The 23,510-nt window shown below is 36.7% G+C and overlaps 1 protein-coding gene across 1 annotated transcript; it reads right to left on the minus strand.

The window, feature by feature from the left end:
• Positions 1–519: 519 nt before the first annotated feature.
• Positions 520–22,749, minus strand: LOC129005401 (long-chain fatty acid transport protein 4-like). Its single transcript, XM_054434279.1, has 13 exons — positions 22,637–22,749; positions 20,614–20,764; positions 17,703–17,861; positions 16,904–16,997; positions 15,664–15,925; positions 8,751–8,952; positions 7,561–7,753; positions 6,613–6,750; positions 5,873–6,004; positions 5,305–5,371; positions 3,549–3,648; positions 1,604–1,757; positions 520–760 (listed from the first exon to the last, which is right to left on the minus strand). The coding sequence occupies exons 1-13, from the start codon at positions 22,696–22,698 to the stop codon at positions 579–581; spliced, it is 1,896 nt and encodes a 631-aa protein (XP_054290254.1). The 5' UTR covers positions 22,699–22,749; the 3' UTR covers positions 520–578.
• Positions 22,750–23,510: the final 761 nt, after the last annotated feature.

Raw genomic sequence — 23,510 nt, forward strand, 5'->3', positions numbered from 1 at the left:
AAGAGCAAGCATGCGTTTATATGCTGTATCTTTATTACATTTTTGAGCTTTAGCATTTTTAGTAAACTAACTCATAGTTTTTTCTACTTTTGGAAATCGTGTGTTTTCTGTAATTTTGTATGTTATGTCTTGTCATTGCTGTTAAAATATATGTATTGCAACACGATATGCCTATTTTCAACGAAATAAAAGCAAAAAAAGTGTATGCTCCTCCCCTACTAATGTAAAAAGTAGCTAAACAGGTGTTGTGTGCAATCCATTAAACTCAATAATGCTTTATTATGCACCGTCAACATCGAATACAGAGATTTGTTATGCAACGTTGACATTGAATACAGAGCTTTATTATGTACCGTCAACATCAAATACATATCTTATGTACCGTCGACTTTTAAAAAAATTGGGACTTCCAAACACCAAGTAATGATATTTTTAAAACTACGCTTTTCTTATAAATTAATTTAATGAATTTTTTTCTGGGTGATTAAAAAATTAATAATGATGAATTTTTTTTTGGAATAGGTTGTAACAACCATTTAATTTATAACATTGTATAAATTCTGACTCATATTTCTCTTCTATATCTTAATTTTCTTCTTGAGGATGTCATCGTGTGCTTCTTGGGTAAGCGGCTCGTATTTCTTAGTCTTTGAGTTGTAGTAGTACATCTGGTCATGTATGGGTTTACCCTCTGGGTCTTTCATGTCTCCTGGGTTGAATCCTTCATTTTTTAGAACAGATTTCTGTATCTTTTGCGTGACTGGAACAAAATAAATCTGTTTTGTTAACATCAACAGTAATTTGGTTTATAGCCAGGTTTCTTGTGAAAATTTTGTCTACCTATGCTGCATCACTAAATATAGTTATATCATAAGCACTAAAAAATTAAAGTTGTTATATCATAAGCTGAACCATTGCACCATGTCAAACAGGCCAAAAAATTAACGGGATTTGCCACTATCTCCGTCTTAAAAAAATCTTTAACTTGAAATTGTTACTTAACATTCATTTATTACAAAGCTAACATCTCTTATACCTTTACTATCCTCATGTATAATATTCTGAAGACAGATTTCAAGTCGTGTCGAGGTTAGCCTTTTTACACCAGAGAGTGTACAGTACCAGTTTTAGCAAAAGCTTTTAGTTTAAATTATTTTGATGTTTTTAACAGTTTTTCACGGTTTACAACTCAGAAATTTTATAAATAAGGGTGGATCCACTCTTAGAGGAGGTATTAGTAATCACTTTATGAAATCAATGTAAATTAAATCAACTTATTCGAGACTACACAAAAATGCAATGAGAAATTTATTTTCCACAAGTCAAAAACTTTGAAAACTGTTTTATAGCTGCATTTAAAACGTCATCCTCAAACATAGATTAGTGCTACAAAGTTTGTACAGAGAGCAGCAAACTAAAAATGGCATCATAGTGTCCAACTTCACTCATAGCTATTTCTGCGTATGTGCAAGGCGATCGCAGCGTTGCGGCAGAAAAAAATGGAAACGGAACTTACTTTTTTGAGCCTATATCAACCTCGTGTAAATAGAATGTTTCACCTAAAGTTTTACTGCTATTCTTCTTAGTTGGCTAATTGACTCACCGGTCAGGGGAAATTTGTCTGTGAATCTAATAAAAACAGGAATCCATGGACCACCCAACTTTTTATCAACCAACTCCTCAAACTGAGGCATTTTAAAGTGTGCTACATTCATTTCAAAACATGCCATTCCTGCTCTGCCTTCCTGATCTTTTACCTGCAATCAGTTAAATTCATATTTTACTTTTTGTATTAACAAAGGTATTTGTAGTTGGCAGTACAATGTTTTTCACCCAGTCGTAGCAAACCTGTTTAATTTACAACATCGTCCCAAAACATATTTAATTTTCTTCCATTTAGGCCCAATAAAAAATGTTTATGAATTAAATACCATACCTCCAGGACGAACTGTCCGATTATAGGACTCTGAGGAGGTACCTACCTTCTCAATGGACGAGTTATGTGACCTGTAAGCAATTACGATGGTTTTAAATCATCAGAGAACCAGTAACGACAGTAACGGATGATTCAAGTGGGCTTTTGCCAGATACAAGAACAAAACCTAGCTGTGTAACCAACCACTTCATCTTCACATTTAGTTTAATTTTTATTTCATCTTCGTAAAATATAAGATGTTGTAATTAAACCCATTTTACTTTTAAAAACGAACATGGAAATTATAAATAAAAGTTAAACTTAGGCCTATTATATGTAGTCGGCGGTTTATTTATGTTTTTACTTGACTATGAGATTACTTTTATTAACACGTTCGCTACGAACGACTCCGATCGGAGTCATTCCGTACTGGCACAGCGCTCGTACAAATCTGGTCTAAGTCACTGTGCAGTGTTATACAAGTTGGTCTAAAGTGACGTTCGCATTCATCGGGGATCAACTAAACTATGTCAGCATGTTGTGCTGGTCCTATACTTTAATTTGGTGTATGTTGGGTTTAGGTTGGTAGTAAAATTTCCCGTAAATCCCGTTTTTAGGTATTTCCTCTCTTCAAGACACATTACAAAGACACTGGCTACGGATCCGGGCAGTGCTGCTATCTGTGAGTTTTTCAGTGAACTACGTCCACTCTCGGGGTAACACGGAACCATTACCGCAGCTTTTTTGCCGCTGTTAAGACTAAAATATTTTAATGCCTATTGTGTTCACTGATTCACTGGTGCGCCAAGGCTGCGTCACATTTCCAACCGCCCTGCCAATAGGATTTTTGCAGCGAACGTGTTAACTTTCAAAAGTAAACACAATATAACAAGCCTTATCATTGTTATATTGTGGATGTGTGCAACTAACTCTTGGCCCCACAGCGCGTCACAGTAATCGTGGGCGTATGGTACATCAGGTATCCAATTTTTGTCATTAAAAAAGAACGTAATTGCATGAGCTACTAACGAGTCTACTATTGGTTATGTGTGTTCGATAAATCAATAAGTGACATCAGTACATTCTGTCGGAGGCTCAATTTAACAACATCAATTTTTATTTGAAATCTGGCTACAACTAACACATAGGAAATAGGAATACAATGCCTTGATCTATCTATAAATAGTCGAAGGTAAATTGTCTTTGGAATATGTCTAATTGTAGGGATTCAGCTGGTCTGAGTAGTGTGCAGAATACTCCTGTCCTGGAAGCATGCACGTTCACATGCAGTCAATCGTCAATGACCTTTACCGATGTAACAAAATTCAGAACAGAACAGACTAGGTTCAGACCAGAACCCACGTGATCAGGCCCACCTATAAAGTAAAATTAGATATGTCTATTCAGGGCCTTATCCAGCTTTGGCAGGCCTCAAGTAAAGATATTAGGCTGGGCCCCCTTGAAGTATATGTTTTGCGGGGCCCACCTGGGTCCTTTTGGGGCCCGGGCCCCAGAAAAATGTCTGGAAAAACCGGTCTGAGCACGGCCCTGTGTCTAATAGGGGTGTAATGTCTCTGTTTTCAAGATAATTTTTGTCTCTGTCCCTTTTTGATAATTTTTTAGCTATACTAACCTCTACTCCATAAACAGAAACTACGTGGCTACCCTGATAGCCCATTCCTTTGATTATTACATCTTCTACTTGGGATGCAGCAATGTTTTCACCTTTCCATCTAAAATTATAATTACACACAATATAGTTTTTGTTAGTATAAGCTTTTAGACTGTGTTAAAATTATGAAAATTATGTTCTTAACACGTTTGCTACTACAATAGTACAAAATTTTTTATTCACATGGACCAGCGACGCACATATGCGACGGCCACTTTCCACCCATAGACTGCCGTCGCATATATGCGACGGCTAGTCACATTAAAATAGACTGCCGTCGCATATTTGCGTCAGGTTTCTAATGTTATTAAAATGCTTATATCTTTGTAACGGTCTATTTGAAGGCACTGAATTCCCTGCAGTGGTCTACAGAGATGTCTGGCGCAACACTGTTTCGCTTGGTCTGTGGATATGATAATTGGTGACGTCATATGATAGTTGGAAAAACTAGTCTTTACTTTTCTGCATGACTAAATGTACGGTATGTATGAAGTATGTATGCTGCATTATCCTATGTAGCTTTTATATTTGTTCAGTTATAAACTGTTCTTGAATAATCTGTTTTTTTTTTACTTACTTTCATCTCAAAACACGTTGTTGACAAACTTATGGGAGAAAGTATGTGTCAGAATGCTGATACCGTTTATTTTTACTTATTTTCATCTCAAAACACAACAAAAATGAACTGTCGCATATGTGCAACGTTTGGTCAATTTCAAGAAAACTATGATAGTTTTCATTACTGTCTTCACTGTAGACCGGGCGTCGCAAATATGCGACATTACAAAAGGTTATAAAAAAAAAAGAAAAACAAGAATAAATTATTTACAAACTTGATTTAGCGTATTAAGATGTAAATTATCACTGTTTTACAGGTTTTCGCCCGTGGTCCGTGTGTACTGTTATCCAAGTGACAGCCGGTCTATGTGTAAGATTCAAATGTATACCTCGGTCTGTGGCAATGACCGCGGTGTCGCATATATGCGACGCTCAGTAGCGTACGTGATAAATAAATGATCTACTTTAATTTTTTTGTGCTCTCATGGTCCACACTATACATGTATTGGTTGTTTTCAGTGATGGTACAAACAGAACAGGTAAGGTTATTTGCCCATGCACTGATCTTGGGCGGTAAAAAATCAACTAATATTTTACTGGTATTGCAAAAAGCTGGCTTCCAGACATGTCCGTTTATTACCGTTCGAATAATCACTTCTTCAGTTGTGAACCCACAACATCCAACAAAACCAACCTAAACATATATAAATTAGGTAAACATAAATTAATTGTTTATTCAAATATTTGACATTCTTATGATATATTGTCACAATTCCTTGGGTTATTCATCTATAATGTTTATATGAAATTTACATTCTGCTTATAAAATTCACATTTTGCTATGTGTCTAGTTGAATGATTATGAAATGATTAGATCAAGTTTTATACAGTTCTTACAATTTAATTTAATCAATGATGCTCAAACTTGTATACCAGAGATGCAGATTACAAAACTTTAAGGAAGGCCCCATTGTTAATTTACATTTACAGCTGATATATTTATGAATGTTTTTATGTTTGTTTAGTCAAATGTTCACATTATGATATGATTAATTTAAGTTTTATATGATGGCATCAACTGCATTTAATACATATGTTTATGAACTAGAATGATTTACTGTACTCTAGTGCGTTGATTTACCAAATTAAAATTAAGTACCTGAAAGTATCTCCCAAACGATCCACAAAGTAGTAATAACCAAAAACATCTCTTTCAAGAACGTCACCTGGTAAACAAAAGAAACGTGTTATCATTTGATTCTTTGTCATACTGCAGCAAAAGCAGTTATTTCTTCATGCGTTGTGGGTCTAAAGTAGAATTTTTTTATCTCTAGGGAGTCAAATCTACTGTTGAGAACAGTGGAAAAATGTTGAGTTGACTGTAGCAAATCACATGGATCAAAATTATTTATCGATTGATTTATTAAGTAAGGTTACAGCTTATTGTTGCATTCTTGTCAATAGTTCAACATATCGATGGTATAATGTACACTAACGGAATCATAATAGACAAAATGATTTATCATTTACGAAACAGCTTCTTATTTACATTACCAGAATTGAAAACAAGCTGAAAGTTGTTTTGAGAGGTTCTTTACATGAGAAGTATATTTGACTTTTTTAGCTTAGTTTGTTGATTAAAGATGCAATAAGGCGCAAAATATAGTTCATCACACTTGCAAAAAGTGTCTTTTCAACCCTCGCTCATTTTCTACATCATTACTTGCCTGAGTTGAAATACAAGTCGCCCTTTTCAAAAACATCCGGAATCAATTTTTTTTTCGTCTCTTCTTCACTTGCATAGCCTTTGATTTTGGAAAATCCTGTTTTGCTTTTACCAACCAACAACCCCTGTCTCGCTGAAACAATGCATCGAAGTGGTTTTGTGTAATAACCAAACATAAAGTGTAGGAATAAAATAAAAATGTTCAATATCCCAAACATTGAAACATCACACACAAAATTTGAATGTGGACCTCTTTACATGGGATTAAAAATCCACAATCATCCACCTAATTCAATCATAATTTATTAGTGTAATAAATTATGACTATAAAGCGGGTTGAGACGGGATTTTTTAAACTGAAAAGGGGGATTTTTGTTTTGGTCGTGTGGATACACTGGGGACACATAAACACAAGCTTGTGCAGCTTTGTTATAAAAGAACTATATATCAGGTATCTCGAAATTAATTAGGGGGGGGGGGTGCAAATTTACATACACCTAAAACTTTCTTTTTTAATCATATAAACATACCCTGAATGTTATAATTGTATCTCTATTGATAAAGAATAACAGGCTGTTGCGACTTTGGAGACACACTATAATGTTTTGTTATCAACAGTAACAAAATATTAACAGTTATTCTTCATGCATGTGACATTAAATTTTGGACCAGAATAGAAATGCAGTTTTATAAGTCTGTGTTCTATTCTATATATGATTATGTGAGATAAAGGCTACTTACTTGCTCTAATACAGAGGCCATCTGTCCCACGTTTAGGTTCAGAAGTGTCGGTGTCATACTCTATGAGCTCAATCGGGTAGAGAGACGTGGCATACCAAGGCAAAAAGCCCACAGCCCCGACCTTGTTGTTGATGTTTACTGTCAACAATTCAGACCTGTTATTCTTTTGGTGTTAACGGTCTCCCTAAATGGAGTTTATTCTCATGTATCCTACTAGAAAAATTGTAGAAAGGTAAAAGTGGTTTTCTGATTTAAGTTAAGGAAAGTTATTCTGTAACTTTTTAGCTTGTGAATCAAGTTTTTCTTTCTATTCTGAATAGTTACACTTTTGAAAGCACACCAATGCTGTTATAGTAGTTTGTACAACAATTGCGTAAAGATAGTGTTTACACGACGTGTGAGACGAGTAGAAAATTTAAGATACGATTCTCAAAAGCTCCTACGAGTGTCGTTAACACTATCTACGCGAGTTGCGTACACTACTTTACCAACGACAGTGTTTTAAATACTAAAAATCACTACTCATAGTCATAAGTCATACCTTCTAAGAGAGGTTATGATTTAGTTTATAACCTCTCATTGCCACTGACAGAGTGATGCAACGAAACATTGTACCAAACACTAATTGCACCACTCAACAATTAAATTGGCCTGAAAAGCTGATTAATTGAAGTTCGAATCAAATAAATTTTACTTCTTCTCTCTCAATCCTTGAACATCATCGATCTGTTATCCGTGTTGTTATGAGTAAAACTATGCTGTTATGAAGGTAAACAATGCTGTTATGTGAAACTGTTCAATTCTAAGAACTAAACTGAAACAACTACTTTAAAAACGGTCGTAGGTAAAATACTTTTCAAATCTGCCCTCACACATTCCACATTATCCAATGTTGAAGTTTTGATCAAAACGTTTCTTTCCATAAAACATTATGTTTTGAACACTAACCTAAGTTGGCATTTCCTTCTGTTGAGCCGTAGAACTCCCCGATTTGTCTGACGTTGAATCGGTCTTGGAAGCCTTTCCAAATTTTTCTTCGCATCCCGTTGCCAAACATCAACCGAATGTTGTGGTCTCTGTCTGCAGGTGATTTATCTGTGGCCCACACAAAGGAGCAAATCTCGCCAATGTATTGCCCCACCTAACACACAGTCGCTGTTAGTAACTCCACTATAGGGGTAACAAAATCTACTATGCTATATCCTATCTCGATATAGTTCAAATGGAAAATCAGGATAGCTTCTTGTTTCAAGATAAAGTCTTGGACAAGAACAAGTTTTTTTAATGACGACTTAAACACTCTTCTTAAATTGTGTTCGCATTTTTTTTAACTAAAGAAAAACTTACGATAATGTTAGTTGGGTAGCTTATTGGATATAGTGCTTGGCTGCTCGCCCAGTGTTTAGTAGGTTGCAGGTGCAATTATAAAAAAACAGAGGCTTTGAACTTTCTTTAGGTTTGAAACTGAAGCTAAGGTGTCTTTAACAACTCCCCTACCACAACCCAACACAACAACACCTCCACCCAAAACAGACTGAGGACAAAGTGTGGAAACGGGTCAGGGAAGTTTAAAAATGACAATTTCAGAAGAAATTGTGTTTTGAGTGGATACCCAGACTCACAGAAAACCCCAAAGGAATAAGGTTAGCGAGTGTTTTAGATTTGATTAGTTACAAGGAAGAAGGGGATGTAATATTAAGTCAAACCTTTACTGGGGATAAAACATGGATATCTCTATCACCAATAATTCAAGCAACAACCTCCCCGGTTGATTTCAAAGCAAAGCCCGTCTTCTGAAATGGACATTTTCATGGCCTTTTTAAACTTCCTGACTCATTTCCGCTCTCTTTACCCTCACTCATTGCATTAGGGCCATAAACCATATATTTAAAATGGATTATTCGCTAAAATGTTGATTATTTTTTGGAAAACCACTTTTGGTTATTCATAACACAATTATGTGAAATAAAATTTACAAATAACCTAGTTTATACAGTATTCTGTATTCACATTAGAAAATTTGAATAACTACTTTTGTAGTTTTTACACTTCAGAACTTAATCGTAAAGTAACTCAAACAGTAAAATTAGCTATAAAGTAAAAGCTTGCAACATCTTACAACAAATAACTTAACTTACCGTTGCTCCATATTTTTTGCAGTCCGGAAAATAACCTCTTGCGCTGAACTTTTCCTTGATTATCATCGTGAGGCCGTACAGCAACATCTGACCTGTTCCGATCAGACCTCCAGACGCGTGGAACAGCTGCATTGGGTTGTACAAAACATCTTTGGACTTGATTCCAAGGAAGTAGTGGGTTCCGGTAGCCATACGTATGAATCTGTATCATATTGTTTTACCATTTACAAAAAACATTTATTACTGACCAGTTAATCATTCGGTTATTTTTGATGTAGCAACAAACACGTGTTGCTTTTTTAGAAGTATTTTAGAACAAGAATACAAGATGAATGTAGAATGGAATAATTTGTAATGGCTTTGTTACTGACAAAGATCAGCTGTTTTATCCAGAATTACTTTTTGAAAGCCGAATGACCAAGGACAGCTGGGCACAGTTTTGAACCTTAAAAGAAACTGACTTTTCTCAGGGTTGAACTGATGACCTTTTTTCGGGTGAGCGCTATAAACACTTAGCTACCCAGCAAAATATAGGAAAATTCAAACAAAATCCTCTTCATAACGCTGTAATCTATAAGTATAAAAGAGGATGTTTGTATATATATATCTATATATATATAAAATCCAATGTATGTTTGTATGTTTGTATATTTGTATGTTTGTCCTTTATGGACTCCAAAACCGCTCGACAAATTGTAATGAAACTTTCAGGCATTATTAAGCATTATTCAAGGATGGTTTGTGTGAAGTTTGGTGGAGATCCGTCAATAGGGCTCCGCCCCAGTGGCTCTGGAGTTTCCCATGTTAACCTTATGAGTAGGGCCTACTCATATTTTAAATGGAATTAAAGAATCTTAACAGCTGGTGCAACTAAACAATTTGATTCTGTGATGTTCAATAAAAAAAAAAAAATAATTAAAAAGTTAAAAAGTTAATAGGTTTACCAACAGGGTGCAGCACTATATTTATTTTTAATTTATGAGAACAGCTAATTTGCAACCAAAAGGTGAGTGAGCGTAGCGAACAAACTTCAACCTGGAGGCGAGTTAGCGTAGCGAACGAGCTAACCTGAAGGCAAGTGAGCGCAGCGAACGAGCTCCAACATAAAGGTGAGTGAGCTTAGCGAACGAACTTCAACCAGGACGCGATTGAGCCATGCGAACGAGCTCATCTTGAAAATGAACGATCATGTGACATAAAACCACAATAGGACAGGATGACGTCTGTCGGGCCAGCTAGTATATATATATTTGGCAGTGATAAACTCAGACACCGCTGAACCGATTGCCACAAAACTTGGTACATACGTGTAGAATTTCATGGAATAGGTTAATACACCATCAATTTCGTGATCCGTCCAATCGGCTCCGCCCCAGTGGCTCTGGATTTTCCCATGTTAACCTTATGAGAAATGGAATTAATGAATCTTAACAGCTGTTTCAATTAAACAAGTTGGTTCTGTTCTATGATGTTCAATAGCATTAAAGTTACAAGGATTACCAACAGGGTGCAGCACTATTATTTCTTTTACATTTATGACAACAGCTAATTTGCAACCAAAAGGTGAGTGAGCATAGCGAACGAACTTCAACCTGGAGGCGAGTTAGCGTAGTGAACGAGCTAACTTGAAGGCAAGTGAGCGTAGCGAACGAGCTAACCTGAAGGCAAGTGAGTGCAGCGAACGAGCTCCAACCTAAAGGTGAGTGAGCGTAGCGAACGAGCTCCAACCTAAAGGTGAGTGAGCGTAGCGAACGAACTTCAACCAGGACGTGATTGAGCCATGCGAACGAGATCATCTTGAAAATTAAGAAGTTAAACGGGGCAAAGCCCGCGGGTTACAGCTAGTTCAATATAAAATAGAACATTAACATAGTTAAACATTAAAAAAACTTATCATTATTACTTTTTTTAATAACACAGCCAAGTTTAAAGCCGGGTTTTCCTAAGTGCGGAAGCGGAGGGTGGAGAGAGGAACACGGAGAGCGGACTCCTATTGTCTTAGGTAATTTAAATAAATAAATAAAATAAATATTACTTTATTATCACATACACAAGAATACATTCCAAGTTTCTAGCACAGCTAAAGGAACAGGTAACATTGTCAAATATGCATAATATAAAACAAAGAAAATATTCCATAAATTAAAATAGTATTAAAGTAAAATTAACTATAAACTGAGTTATTGCCCAAAGTTTGCACCAATATTATTGTCATCCAGAAATTCAGATACAGAATAGAAGGTTTTTTCTATTAAATACAGTTTAAGGTCATTTTTGAATTTAGTTATGCAGCTAATATTTTTGAATCTATTTGGTAGACTATTGTAAAGCCTCAGCCTCAAACTCATATAGTAGGGTGACTTTTCACACAGACAAAGCCGATGCCTTGGATACTGCAGGTTATCTTTGAAACGAGTGGGGTAGTGATGAACAAACTGCTTACTTACATATTTGTGAAAATTACTTTTTAAATTTACTAGAGTTTTGAAAATAAACAGTGAAGGCATTGTCAAGACTTCATATTTTTTAAATAGTGGCTTACATGATGTTCTTTTAGATTTAAAAGATAGAATTTTTAAAAAACGTTTTTGGATTTAAAATATTTTAATTGCGTGGGAAGTGGAACCCCACAGCTCAATACCATATTGCAAATGAGAGAAAAACATGGCATAATATACCATAATTTTAGTTTTGGTATCTATTATATTTCGCAACACATAAATTTGACACATAAATAGTATTTAGCATTTTTGACAAGCAGTGTTTAATTTTTTTGTAAGCATATCAATGTGTGGTTTCCATGACAAGTTTTCATCAATATGTAAGCCAAGAAATTTTGTACTTTTTACAAAGGATAAAATATCACCATTAAAAATCAAATCAAATGTATAAATATTTTTATTTTGAGCGGGCCGAAATTTTAAAATTTGTGTTTTTGAACTATTAAGTTTCAATCCATTCACATTAAACCAGTCGGATAGCTCTAGAAGTGAACAATCTAGCTACTTTCAAATTATTAGAATTGTTAGCCTTAACTATTGCTGTAGTGTCATCAGCATATTGAATGAGGTTAGAAGAAACGTTTTTGGGCAAATCATTTACAAATATCAAAAATAATAAAGGTCCTAGAATTGACCCCTGTGGGACACCATATTTAATTTTACCCCATATTGAGGAAAATGTTTTACCATTTTTCTTTATAATTGTTCTTTGATACCTATTGCTTAAGTAAGATTGTATCCAAGACAATGACTTAGCAGAAAATTTGTAGTATCTAAGTTTTGTCAACAGAATATCATAATTACAGAATCAAAGGCCTTGGAAAGGTCTCAGAAGACAGCCGCTGTACTCTGCGACCCATCCAAACCCTCCGACACATGATTTATGAAATCAGTGATTTCTTTTATAGATAGGTTGGCTATCTATAAAAACCTTTTAGAATTAGGACTAGCAACTTCCATCATTTGTGTATTACAAGTAATATTATGATCTGCAGTAGCACCAACACTAACACTTTTACTCTGCTCTGAACACACTTCACTTCCGGTGTTGTTATTGGTGGAGGTGATGGTGGTGATAGTGGCGGAGACGGCAGCAGTGATGGCGGTGGTGATAGTGGTGGAGGTGGCAGTAGTGGTGGTGGTGGTGTGCAGTTGGGGAGGCATTGGTCCGAGAGGAGGGAAGGCTGTCATGCTAGTTACGTCCGGTACAGTAGGCTGTGAGATGTCCACCAATCTCTCAGAAACTAGATGCTGAGACTCCGTTGTGCTGCATATACGTTGGTACGTGGCTGGTTTGTTGAAATTGCCAACTTCTTTTTTCAGCACTCTGAGGAAAGCTGGGTGGGACAGCTCATGCCTTATTTGTCCTGGCCTTTTAAAGATCTCTTGACATGCTATAAGTTTTATTGTACACCAGCGCTGTTCTGAAATTTAGCGAGGTTAAGGACTAGCTTTTGAGGTTCAATTAAATAACGAAAACATCCAATAGGGGGTCATATTAAGGTCTTCAGATCTCTTGATTTAAAATGGTCTGTGAGCTGCTTAAAAGCTTTGTCAGTTTTGCTTCGTGACTAAGCTATACACTGTTGCTCCAGTCTGTGAAGATTGACATGTCAAGCTGTCGTCAACGTAGTCCTTTTGTTCAGGCCTTCCAAAGGCTATTCTAAAAGCAACAGCAACTCCCGCACTCATATGCTTTTTGCTACCAAGATCAGCAGAGATGGAATGTGCAAAGGCCACTGTAGGATCTGCCTTATACTGTTCAATTACACGACTCATGTCAGCATCTTCAATCTCCACACTATTTTCTTTAAAAAATAGACGTTCGCTATTATTCCCAGGTGGTTTTGGTAGTATGATTTCTTGTTTCATAGATGCAATTTTTCTCTTCCCAAACTTGTTGAAATGGAGACCATGTCTGGTATAAAGACTGCGGCACAGGTTATCCAGAGGTAAATAATGGGCATGCACGTGTTTCTCTACTAGCTGTACTATTTCCATGTTTAAATAGGTTATTTTATTGTTGATAGATGGTGCATTGTACTTGTATGGAATGCCAGCAATAATCACATTTGTATGTGTTGTTGAGTTTAACACCTTGCTCAATGAGTTAATGAGATGTTCATGATCAGAATCAAGTTTGTCATTAGGTCCCCCCATTATAACCACATAGTCTTTTTTTCCAAAATCTCCAAATTTTAATGTTACTGTTTTCCTAGAAGAAGCAGAGCGGAACGCCATGTAAATCGTTTTCCGCTCTCTGCTCTCCGCTCTCTGCTCTCCGCTCTCCACCCTCCGCGCTCCTCTTCCGCGTCCAGGAAAACCCGGCTTAACAGGTTAAGACTAATAAACTTGTGACATACCAACTTATAGACTTAAAGGCTATTTGTAACTCTTTTTGAATGCATTTTAATGTGTTCTTTCAATTACCATAAACAATATGTGCTGTTTTTATGTCGTGTGTATGGTCGGTAAACAAAAAAGTAACATTTTTTAAAATTCCTAATTGTAAGTGAAGATTTTGTTTGTTACACTGGATATTTGATGTGGACGCAGGGGTAGATAAAATATTCATACACATTTCGAAATCCTCATCATGAATAAAAATGCCTATCACAAGTACTAACCACTACAAACTCAATAGTTAAAACAGAAATAAGTTAAATGGATTATGTGGCTGGAACAACATTAATGGATATATTTAAATACCTGAAATTAGAGCGATCAGAATGTAAACTGAATGCACTGAGAGGATATCAATTTCTTTTAAATGTATTATTGCATGTTGAAAACCGTAACGTCAAAAAAGATGTAATACAAGCTTATGATATTTTCAGGAATTTAAGAAGAACATTTATAAAATATAGTACTCCATATTAAATAATGGAGAGCAAGCTGGCCTAGTGGTTAGAGCGCAGGACTTCGGTCCCTGAGGTTCCGGGTTCAAATCCTGCCAAATCACCAATGGATTTGATCTAAGTGATAATGCCGCAGCCCCTAGGTCTAGCCTGAAGTAAAGTGAAAAACAATCCTAGGCTCGTGCCTAGCGTCTTAGAACAAAAAGATTTTGCAATAATTAAAGGGATTAAATTTCCGGTTTGTAAAGATGAGTTTGTGTAATTTTAAGGGAATATTTAAACTTTGAGTTTTGGATGCATTCACCAGCTTGAGCCATTGAAATATTTGGTTACTATTGTTAAAAGAAGTGTGTTAACTATCATTTTATTCCTTTTTGCATTTTACTTACTCCCCCTATATATAGTACTAGCTGTAACCCGCGGGCTTTGCCCGGTTTAACTTCTTAATTTTCAAGATGATCTCGTTCGCATGGCTCAATCACGTCCTGGTTGAAGTTTGTTCGCTACGCTCACTCACCTTTAGGTTGGAGCTCGTTCGCTACGCTCACTCACCTTTACGTTGGAGCTCGTTCGCTGCGCTCACTTGCCTTCAGGTTAGCTCGTTTGCTACGCTCACTTGCCTTCAGGTTAGCTCGTTCACTACGCTAACTCGCCTCCAGGTTGATTGCAAATTAGCTGTTGTCATAAATGTAAAAGAAATAATATTGCTGCACCCTGTTGGTAATCCTTGTAACTTTAATGCTATTGAACATCATAGAACAGAACCAACTTGTTTAATTGAAAAAGCGGTTAAGATTCATAAATTCCATTTCTCATAAGGTTAACATGGGAAACTCCAGAGCCACTGGGGCGGAGCCGATTGGACGGATCACAAAATTGATGTTGTATAAACCTATTCCATGAAATTCTACACGTATGTACCAAGTTTCGTGGCAATCGGTTCAGTGGTGTCTGAGTTTATCACTGCCAAATATATATACAAACATCCTCTTTTCTATAAGTATATATATATGTTTGTATATATTTCGGGCTCCGCCCCAGTGGCTCTGGAGTTTCCCATGTTAACCTTATGAGAAATGGAATTATTGAATCTTAACAGCTGTTTCAATTAAACAAGTTGGTTCTGTACTATGATGTTCAATAGCATTAAAGTTACAAGGATTACCAACAGGGTGCAGCACTATTATTTCTTTTACATTTATGACAACAGCTAATTTGCAACCAAAAGGTGAGTGAGCGTAGCGAACGAACTTCAACCTGGAGGCGAGTTAACGTAGCGAACGAGCTAACCTGAAGGCAAGTGAGCGCAGCGAACGAGCTCCAACCTAAAGGTGAGTGAGCGTAGCGAACAAACTTCAACCAGGACGTGATTGAGCCATGCAAACGAGATCATCTTGAAAATTAAGAAGTTAAACGGGGCAAATCCCGCGTGTTACAGCTAGTATACTTATAGATATGGAGAAAGTATTGTTTTTGTCAACATTTTTGAGTTCCAAGTTTTGAGTGAAAATAACAGTTTTTGGTTACACAACTCCCAAATGACACTCGGTTTACCTTTCAAAGTCAAAAACAGCTGCTTTAGGGAAGCCCTCAGTGCCAGAGGTGTAAACGTAGACCATGTTGGAGTTAATGTTGAGTTTCTTGGAGATACTCTCATCTATGGGTTTCACGAGATCTTTATTCGTCAGCTCCGGATCGAGGTGTATTATAGTTTTAGTCAGTCTTGTGGAAGGCATTTTACCTCCCAGCACGTAAATCTTCCAGTCCACTGGCATCTTGTTTACCTGATCCTCTGCATCATATGCATCCTCAAACGCTACAAACATAAGAATGGTTGGTTTATTATCAACAAATCAGTATATGAAACCATTGACTATGTTTTGTTGAGAACCTAATAAGAACCCTGAGGATAACAATTTAATCAAGGTATTGACACACATATTCTCATTGCTAATTGTTGAGTATGAGTATTCTCATACTCATACCTATTGACATACATATTCTCCTCAGAAACACAAAAATGCTGACTCTTAAGAGTCGGCATGACCGCCGGCCATCTTGGATTTCCTACCCATAACGGCAATGTTAATGGTTGAAGCACATTATGGCATTGATAATTAAGATAAAAGTTGCAAAATATCTCGTTTTAAAGCTATTGAAACCGCGTATGTGATTTGCTATCTACTTTTTAATTTTAATTGTTATTATTGTGTAAAAGTACATAAATATATTAAACTGTGATTTTTTTCAACCTTTAAAACAAAAGTTTTAAAAGTCAGAAAAGCAATTCACACGGAAAATAGATTTAAGAATCACATAACCTTTTCTGCTCGGTAATGAAGCTTACAGTGCATGATTGTCATGCTTCAACGTGAACGCATGTTTTTGTTGATCGGTGCTAGGACAACCACTGTTTAGCCTGGCATCTGACGATCAACAACAATGCACAATTATTGACTCCTGCCGACTCTTAAAAACAACTTTTTAGTGGACACTTGAAGTAACAAAATTCCTCAGCAATGAAACTCTCAAAGAATTCAACCACCTGTCGAATTCCATGTTTAACTGTCCACGGTTAGTATTTCATAAACGTTGTTCTTAACAGGCCACACTATCACATTATCATTGATTGTTGGCCAGAAATGCTAGAACCTGGACTAAGCCTTCAGGTTAGTGGTTCCACGCTCGTAACAACCAGTCCATCTGGGCATTCTCTGGCAGTTTAGTAGAGATTAGGAAGATATACGGCTAAATGTTGACATTTACAATGCAATATTCTAGTGTAACCCAATACCTTTAAATAGATCTTCTTTGGCGCTCACAATGATCGCATCACAAGGGCCTTGAGTAGCTTTGCTGACTGCGTGGATCAAAATGGTTCCTTTTGCCTGTGGAACAAACAGCAGTATAATAAACAGCTGATAACAAAGCTACACAAGGCATCACACTCCATTCTTCATCCATCCTTAACAAAATTAACAACCCTGTACTAAAGTAACTGATGGTTCCATATGGGGGATCTGGGGGGCAAGGAATAACCCCCAGTAAAAAGGGGGTTTAGGGGCCCTCTCCTGGAAAATATTTAAAAAGTACAAAATGGTTGATTTTACAAATGTTGATGCTCAATTTGCTTTATATATTGTAAATTTATTGTTTTTTGCATTAATTTTTAAAACTGTAAAAATGTGGTTAACGTAGGATCTCAATAGGGGGGCTCCCTTGCCCATATTCATTGACGCCTATGACCCTGCTTCACTTCCTTCTAAATAAGCTGTAGGAGAGAGATATCAAATTAATCGTATTGTGAACTTTCTGTGCTTTTAATTGCATGGAACTCTTTTCTTAGGCAAGTTAGTTGTGTGTGTGTGTAATAAATGCTCCCTTAATGTATTAACATTTTAATCTTACTAAGTTAAGTTGGATCTTCTTTTGTAATTTGTAGGTAAATCCAACGGTATTTAAAAATATATATTTAAAATAACTTGTTTAGAATTTGATGGTAAATGATAGTCAAGGCAATTATTCATGGTAATTGAGCCAAAATATTAATATTGAATAATGGTAAAGGTTTGTACACATTATGTTCAAGTTACCGTAATGTTAACCAGAGCTGTGACGATGCCGATGCGACTGAGACCCAGCCAGACACCGATGTACTCAAGACGGTTCTCCATCAACAAAGCCACCTTGTTCTTCTCTTGAAAGCCATTGTTTTTGAAATAATTGGCGATTTTATATGAATAATCTTGAAGCTGTAACATTTACCCAATTTTCACATTTAGTAGTTGACATCAGCGAGCCAAGGTCAGCATTTATTCACAATCTCCTATTTTGAAAGGTAAAAAATAGCCTATAATCCTGCAGAATTTACTACAGCTAGTTGCAGAGTATAAATAAATTCTTCAATTAATGTTATAGTTATTTTCTCAAGTTCTATTGAAAACTTCAGTTATTTAAATCAATTTGGAACCCCTTCGGATAGTGAAAAATCTGAATACAGTTTTGAAAATGGTTGAAGACAGGAGAATTATCGCCTACCAACCAAATTCATCAATTCCACATTATATTATTTAATAGAATAATACAAATTTTATTTTGATTTCTCCTAGAGGTGATCTAGATAATAGGAAATCCGGATGATTGGAGCTCTACTGTGATTTCATCCCGATTCGTCCTGAAAATTATGAAGTCTATTTAAATACCCACTTATGTACAAAGAGTTGAAATATTTCTTGTTTGTTACCATACTGGTGCTCATGTGTCAATGTTAAACACACATTTAGAGAATGTTAAAAACCCCAGTAAAACACAAGTAGCATAGGCTTAAGATTTGTATTTTCTCTTCAAAATTGCTTGAAATAATTATATGTTTTCCCTTCATAAACTCACATGAATCTGTGCGAAACACAGTACGTGGGGCGTCAGCTTTGATGTTTTTCATAAAGAGGTTTTGGAGCTTTTCATGCCCCGTCGGGTCATGGAAAAGCTGAAAGTTGAAAGAGTTCTTCGTCCTCAGCAGCCAGCCGAGTCTCTCAGCCAGTACGTGGGGGGCATTCGCACGGTGGAAAGGGTCTTGCGTTTGGGGATCAGTGAACTGGAGCACAATGTCAGGACGAAAAACTCTTTCAACTTTCAGCTTTTCCATGACCCGACGGGGCATGAAAAGCTCCAAAACCTCTTTATGAAAAACATCAAAGCTGACGCCTCTGCGCAAGCAATCAAGCAATCTGTCCCCCAACGGTTTCAGACAGTATGGAGCATGAGTTCCATCAAGGTTGCGTCTGACATGCCAGGGTATTCACGCATGCGCAAAACACTTTGACCATTGATCATGAGTCGTGACATTCGCCGGTGGAATTAGTCACGGCTCAACCTCCCTCCCCAAAAGAGGACACTCCTCTCTAAAAGGGACAAACAAACGAGCCTCTCCCCCACTTCCTGAAAAGAAATTGACCTGAAAGACAACTCAGGTGTCTGTGGTGGGGAAAGCCAAGGGACTTCCAAACTGAGGGGAAAACTCACCCCCAGGGTTTGCTCTGGCCAGAGCTGGAAAATTTTGTGAGGGAAATACCCTCGCAGAACACAGGGGACAGGAGAAGTGATCAGGTTCTCTGGCCCAGTGCACTTCCCACCCAGACACAAGAGAAAAGAAAATTGCCTACGGAAGAGTTCCGCGGAAGGGCTTGAGATGAGAAATGTGCGCCCTCCGGAACACTTTTCCAGTCCGCGGATCTCCTAGCTCCGCCGTGACAGGCGTCAAAAACCTCAGGATGCGGTGGGGACCTGACCACCGATGACACAACTTGGCAGCTCTCTTGTCCACAGCCGAACTGGCCGGATGAGCTTTACAAAACACCAAATCCCCCACCTGGAAAGGGTTGTCTATTCTACCACGATTGTGCTTCCTCCGGACCAATTCCCAAGCTCTGATCAAGTTTCTCCTGGCCGCTTGCCAAGTCGCCTTGACATCAGCCGCACCAGGAGGCGGCAGAAGGTCGCCAATTCCCCACACATTCGCTAACGGGTTGTTAGGCGAATAGCCTAGAAACAGCTCGAAAGGGACCGCCTTGTGACTCTCATGGTGAGCAGTATTGAAAGCAAACTGAAGCCAGGGGAGTTCCTGATCCCAGGTGGTCTGCTTGTCAGCATGGAAAGCTATGAGAGCGGAGCGAAGATTGCGATTGAACCTTTCAGCATGAGAAGGCTGTGGATAGTAAGGGGAAGTAGTCACATGGCGGATTCCGTGCCCAAAGCACATTCTTTTGAACAGATGGGAAACAAACTGTGTTCCGTTGTCGTAAACAATGGTGGCGGGTATTCCAAAATGTTGGAAGAGGTGTGTTCGAAGTACCTGCACGGTGAGCTGTGCAGTGGCATTCCTTAAGGGAAAAAGCCAACAAAACTTGGAGAAGGCATCCACACAAACAAGTAGGAACTTATTTCCTGACTTGCTACCCGGGAGGAGTCCTGGGTGTCCAGGTTGGCTAAGGAGGGGCGAACAGGGCGTGGGGAGTAATAAGAACAAAACCCACAGCCTTGTTCGGGGTCGTGGGAAGTAACAAAACGACACACTAAACTAGCCTACTATACAAAAAACACTTTGACCATTGATCATGAGTCGTGACATTCGCCGGTGGAATTAGTCACGGCTCACGGTGTTGACATAAAGTTTAGTATTATTATATGATCAAATTAATCCACAATGCTGTTAGAAATCAAACACTGAACAATTATGAAGAAACTGAACAAACATTTACAAAAATATGAAACGGTTTATGGAAAATTATACAACCGTGAAATAAATAATTAACTAGGTGAAAAATTATAGGAATTAGACTGGGGTCTACATCATTCACTGGCTTACAAAACAAAAAATAATGTAAATGACAATAATGATAAAATCATATTGTTTGTCCAGCCAGAATTAACGGTACAAGTTGTGTTGGCTATGGCATAGAAATATCATATTGTAATTTCTATGACACAAAATAAAATAACATAGACCTCTTTAAATGTCCAAGCCTGATCTTCTAGACGAATGGCAAGTTTGTTAGGGTGAGCTTTGACAACATCATCAAAGATTTGGTGGATCGTCCACCCTTTGGACGACCACTGCGCGATCAGTTTGTTGACTCTCCAAAAATTGTAACCAAATCTGAAACAAAACCATTAGTGCTTACCTACATTTTAAATTTGTTTATTTTAATAAGAATTTAGAGTTTTTTAGGAATATAGTTCAGATGGTTTACCACAGAAAATTAGAGTCCAGGGGTTGGATACACAATAAAAGGCCACAAACCATTTATGTGGTCCTGGAATTTAATTTTCTTATGAACGCTAGTTGAACAATATAGGTATTCCGTTTTGAAAATTCATAACCATCCACTTAGGGTTTATTTTCAATTATTGCCTAACATCTCATGTGATCATGATAGAAATAATAATTTGATACAACTTAATATCAAAATTAGCGGTACTATGAAATGAAATAAAATCAAATCAACTTTATTCATACTTAGCAAACATGTGCACGAATTGCGTCATTACATTGGATCAAAATCATAATGCTTAATCCCAAAAAAGTACAAGATATAATCACTATTGAAAACGTTCTTATTCTAATATATTATGTAGGAGGAAATATTCATTCTTTGAGTACAGGGGATTGGTTAAAAAGTACATTTTTAGATTATTTTTTAAATTTTGTAGTCCTTGTGTAGTCCTTTAATTTTGTTGGAAGAGCATTGTAACATTTTATACCCATATACATTGGTTTTTTTTTTCAAAAAATCTAAACTATATGGAGGCCACATATTTTACAGCATGCTGCGGCGGTTATGTTAGGTTTGGTTATCATAAATATGTTTGTAAGACTTTCCTCTTTTTGTTATGAATCGAATGATACCAGATGAGTCATACTTTCTATTTATGATAGCCCAACCTAACATAGCCGCCACAGCACGCTGTAAGAGTGGCCTCCGTATAGTACCAAAGTACCAAATTCTCAACAAAGATAGTAAAAATTAGTGACACAAAAATACTTTCTTTCGCAGCAAGTGAGGGTCATTAAGAGTCCTTGGAGCCTAGCTGAGCTTACTCATAAAACAATTACAAACTTACAACAAAAATGTCTAATCTCCAGGACTCGTTATGTTTTATGCCATAACTTTTTTTCTCAATGATGTGGCAAGATTTTGATGCTACAGTCATAAGTGTTTATTAAAGAAATTACAACTGGTGATTTGAGCATAGGAAAATAAATAACGCTCAAACAGTAGTTTGGGACATAAATTATCAATTCTTGATTGAAATTAGCTATCATGATTGCTGAAGTATTGTATGTAAATAATTTTGATAGGTCTAGCTTTCTTACTTACTGCTGTGGCGACTGGTACCCTAAATCTAAATGGTACTTGGCCTCCCCAACACACTGCCTCCATACATCTCTGCATCTTGCGTCCTCCTCCCTTCTTCCCAGTTTTCTTATGTAATTTCTACTTTATCCAACCATCTCAGTTTCGGTCTACCAAGGAGTCTTCTTCCTTCTGGGTTGTTCTCCAGTACTTTATTTGGTAAAGAGTTGTCTTCTTTTCTTATATGTCCTGCCCTTCACATCCTTCAGTGACAATATCCGGATCTTTAAATAATTCTCTCAGTTCCCAATTATGCTTTAATTTTCATCGTCCATCTTCAAAAGTCAGCCTGTGCACTTTTCTCAATATTTTTCAAATACTACATATAACTTTCTTTTCTGTTGTTTTACTTAAAATCCAATTTTCTGATCCATACAGGAGAACTGGTCTGATGATGCGGTCTTATATTACGATAGGTCTACATAAAATAAATCAAATGTACACCAAGTGTAGAGGTGCTAGAGATAAAATATAATAACTAAATGTGCAAAAAATTATCTATTTCCAACTTGATGTGCTTAGGTATGTCTTTGAAAATACATGAAAAATACTAAATTTTACATTACCTTTACACTAAGTACTATACTAATACCTTAGTACTATATTTAACTTACCCAATGTCCCGAGGGAGCATAGGGATGGTCACAAGCATTTGGAGGATGAAGAAAAGTTTCATGGCTTTAACATGGAGTCAAAAGTATAAGCCTACGGTACTGAGCCTCTCGCAACTAAAATAAGATTGAAAACATCTGTGTAATTTGTTTTTAATCATCAATTCTCACATGTGCTATATAATTATGTCCCATTAATTATATGATCTCTGACGTGATGACATACATTCAGGTAAACTTTTCATGCCAAGTTTTCTGTTAAAAATTTAGGAATTCTACAAAAATATGGAAAATAAAAAAAGTTTTTAATCAAAATAATTAATCAACATCCCATTTCCAAGTCAAAGCTGTGGCCAATTTAGAGTAAAAATGAACATAATTTTATTGAACCACTAACATAGTACCATTGACTATTTGGTGTATTAATAGTCAAAAATAGTACACCGATGTTGATTATTGGACAGATTGTTTGCCTACTCTTGTTGTCAATTATTATTTACCAAAAGTAAGAACTACGGATCGAACCTGGTAGTTGTCATCAATCCCTGCTTAGTCAACTTTCCAGGAAATTAAATTTGTGGTTTTTACCCTCCATTATTCATGATTGGTTTACCATTAAACATTAACATTTTGTAATGAGTCAAGAAAAATTAATTATTATTTTAAAATCTCTGTTTTTCTTAAGTATTTTTTCTCTTGAAAATATGTTAAGCTCTAAATTTCTTCTGGCCCGAATATAGGGTCAAACTATATCACAAAGTGTCATGAAACATTTTTTAACTTACCTCTTGTGTCGACCATGATTATACAAAATGAAGTGAGATAAACAATCAAGGTCAGCAGGGTTCAGTTTCGATTTGAACCATCGGAGCTTCGG

The sequence above is a fragment of the Macrosteles quadrilineatus genome, unplaced genomic scaffold, assembly GCF_028750875.1.
Source record: "Macrosteles quadrilineatus isolate MER2022 unplaced genomic scaffold, UCM_ALF_1.0 Scaffold_21__1_contigs__length_2333173, whole genome shotgun sequence".
Lineage (NCBI taxonomy): Eukaryota > Metazoa > Arthropoda > Insecta > Hemiptera > Cicadellidae > Macrosteles > Macrosteles quadrilineatus.

Coding starts and splice junctions, on each gene's coding strand:
- LOC129005401 (XM_054434279.1), bottom strand. CDS start 22,698: ATGAAACTTTTCTTCATCCTCCAAATGCTTGTGACCATCCCTATGCTC. Junction 15,926..16,903: donor CAAAGAAGATCTATTTAAAG/GTATTGGGTTAC, acceptor TTATGTTTGTAG/CGTTTGAGGATGCATATGAT. Junction 6,005..6,612: donor TGGCCTCTGTATTAGAGCAA/GTAAGTAGCCTT, acceptor GCATTGTTTCAG/CGAGACAGGGGTTGTTGGTT.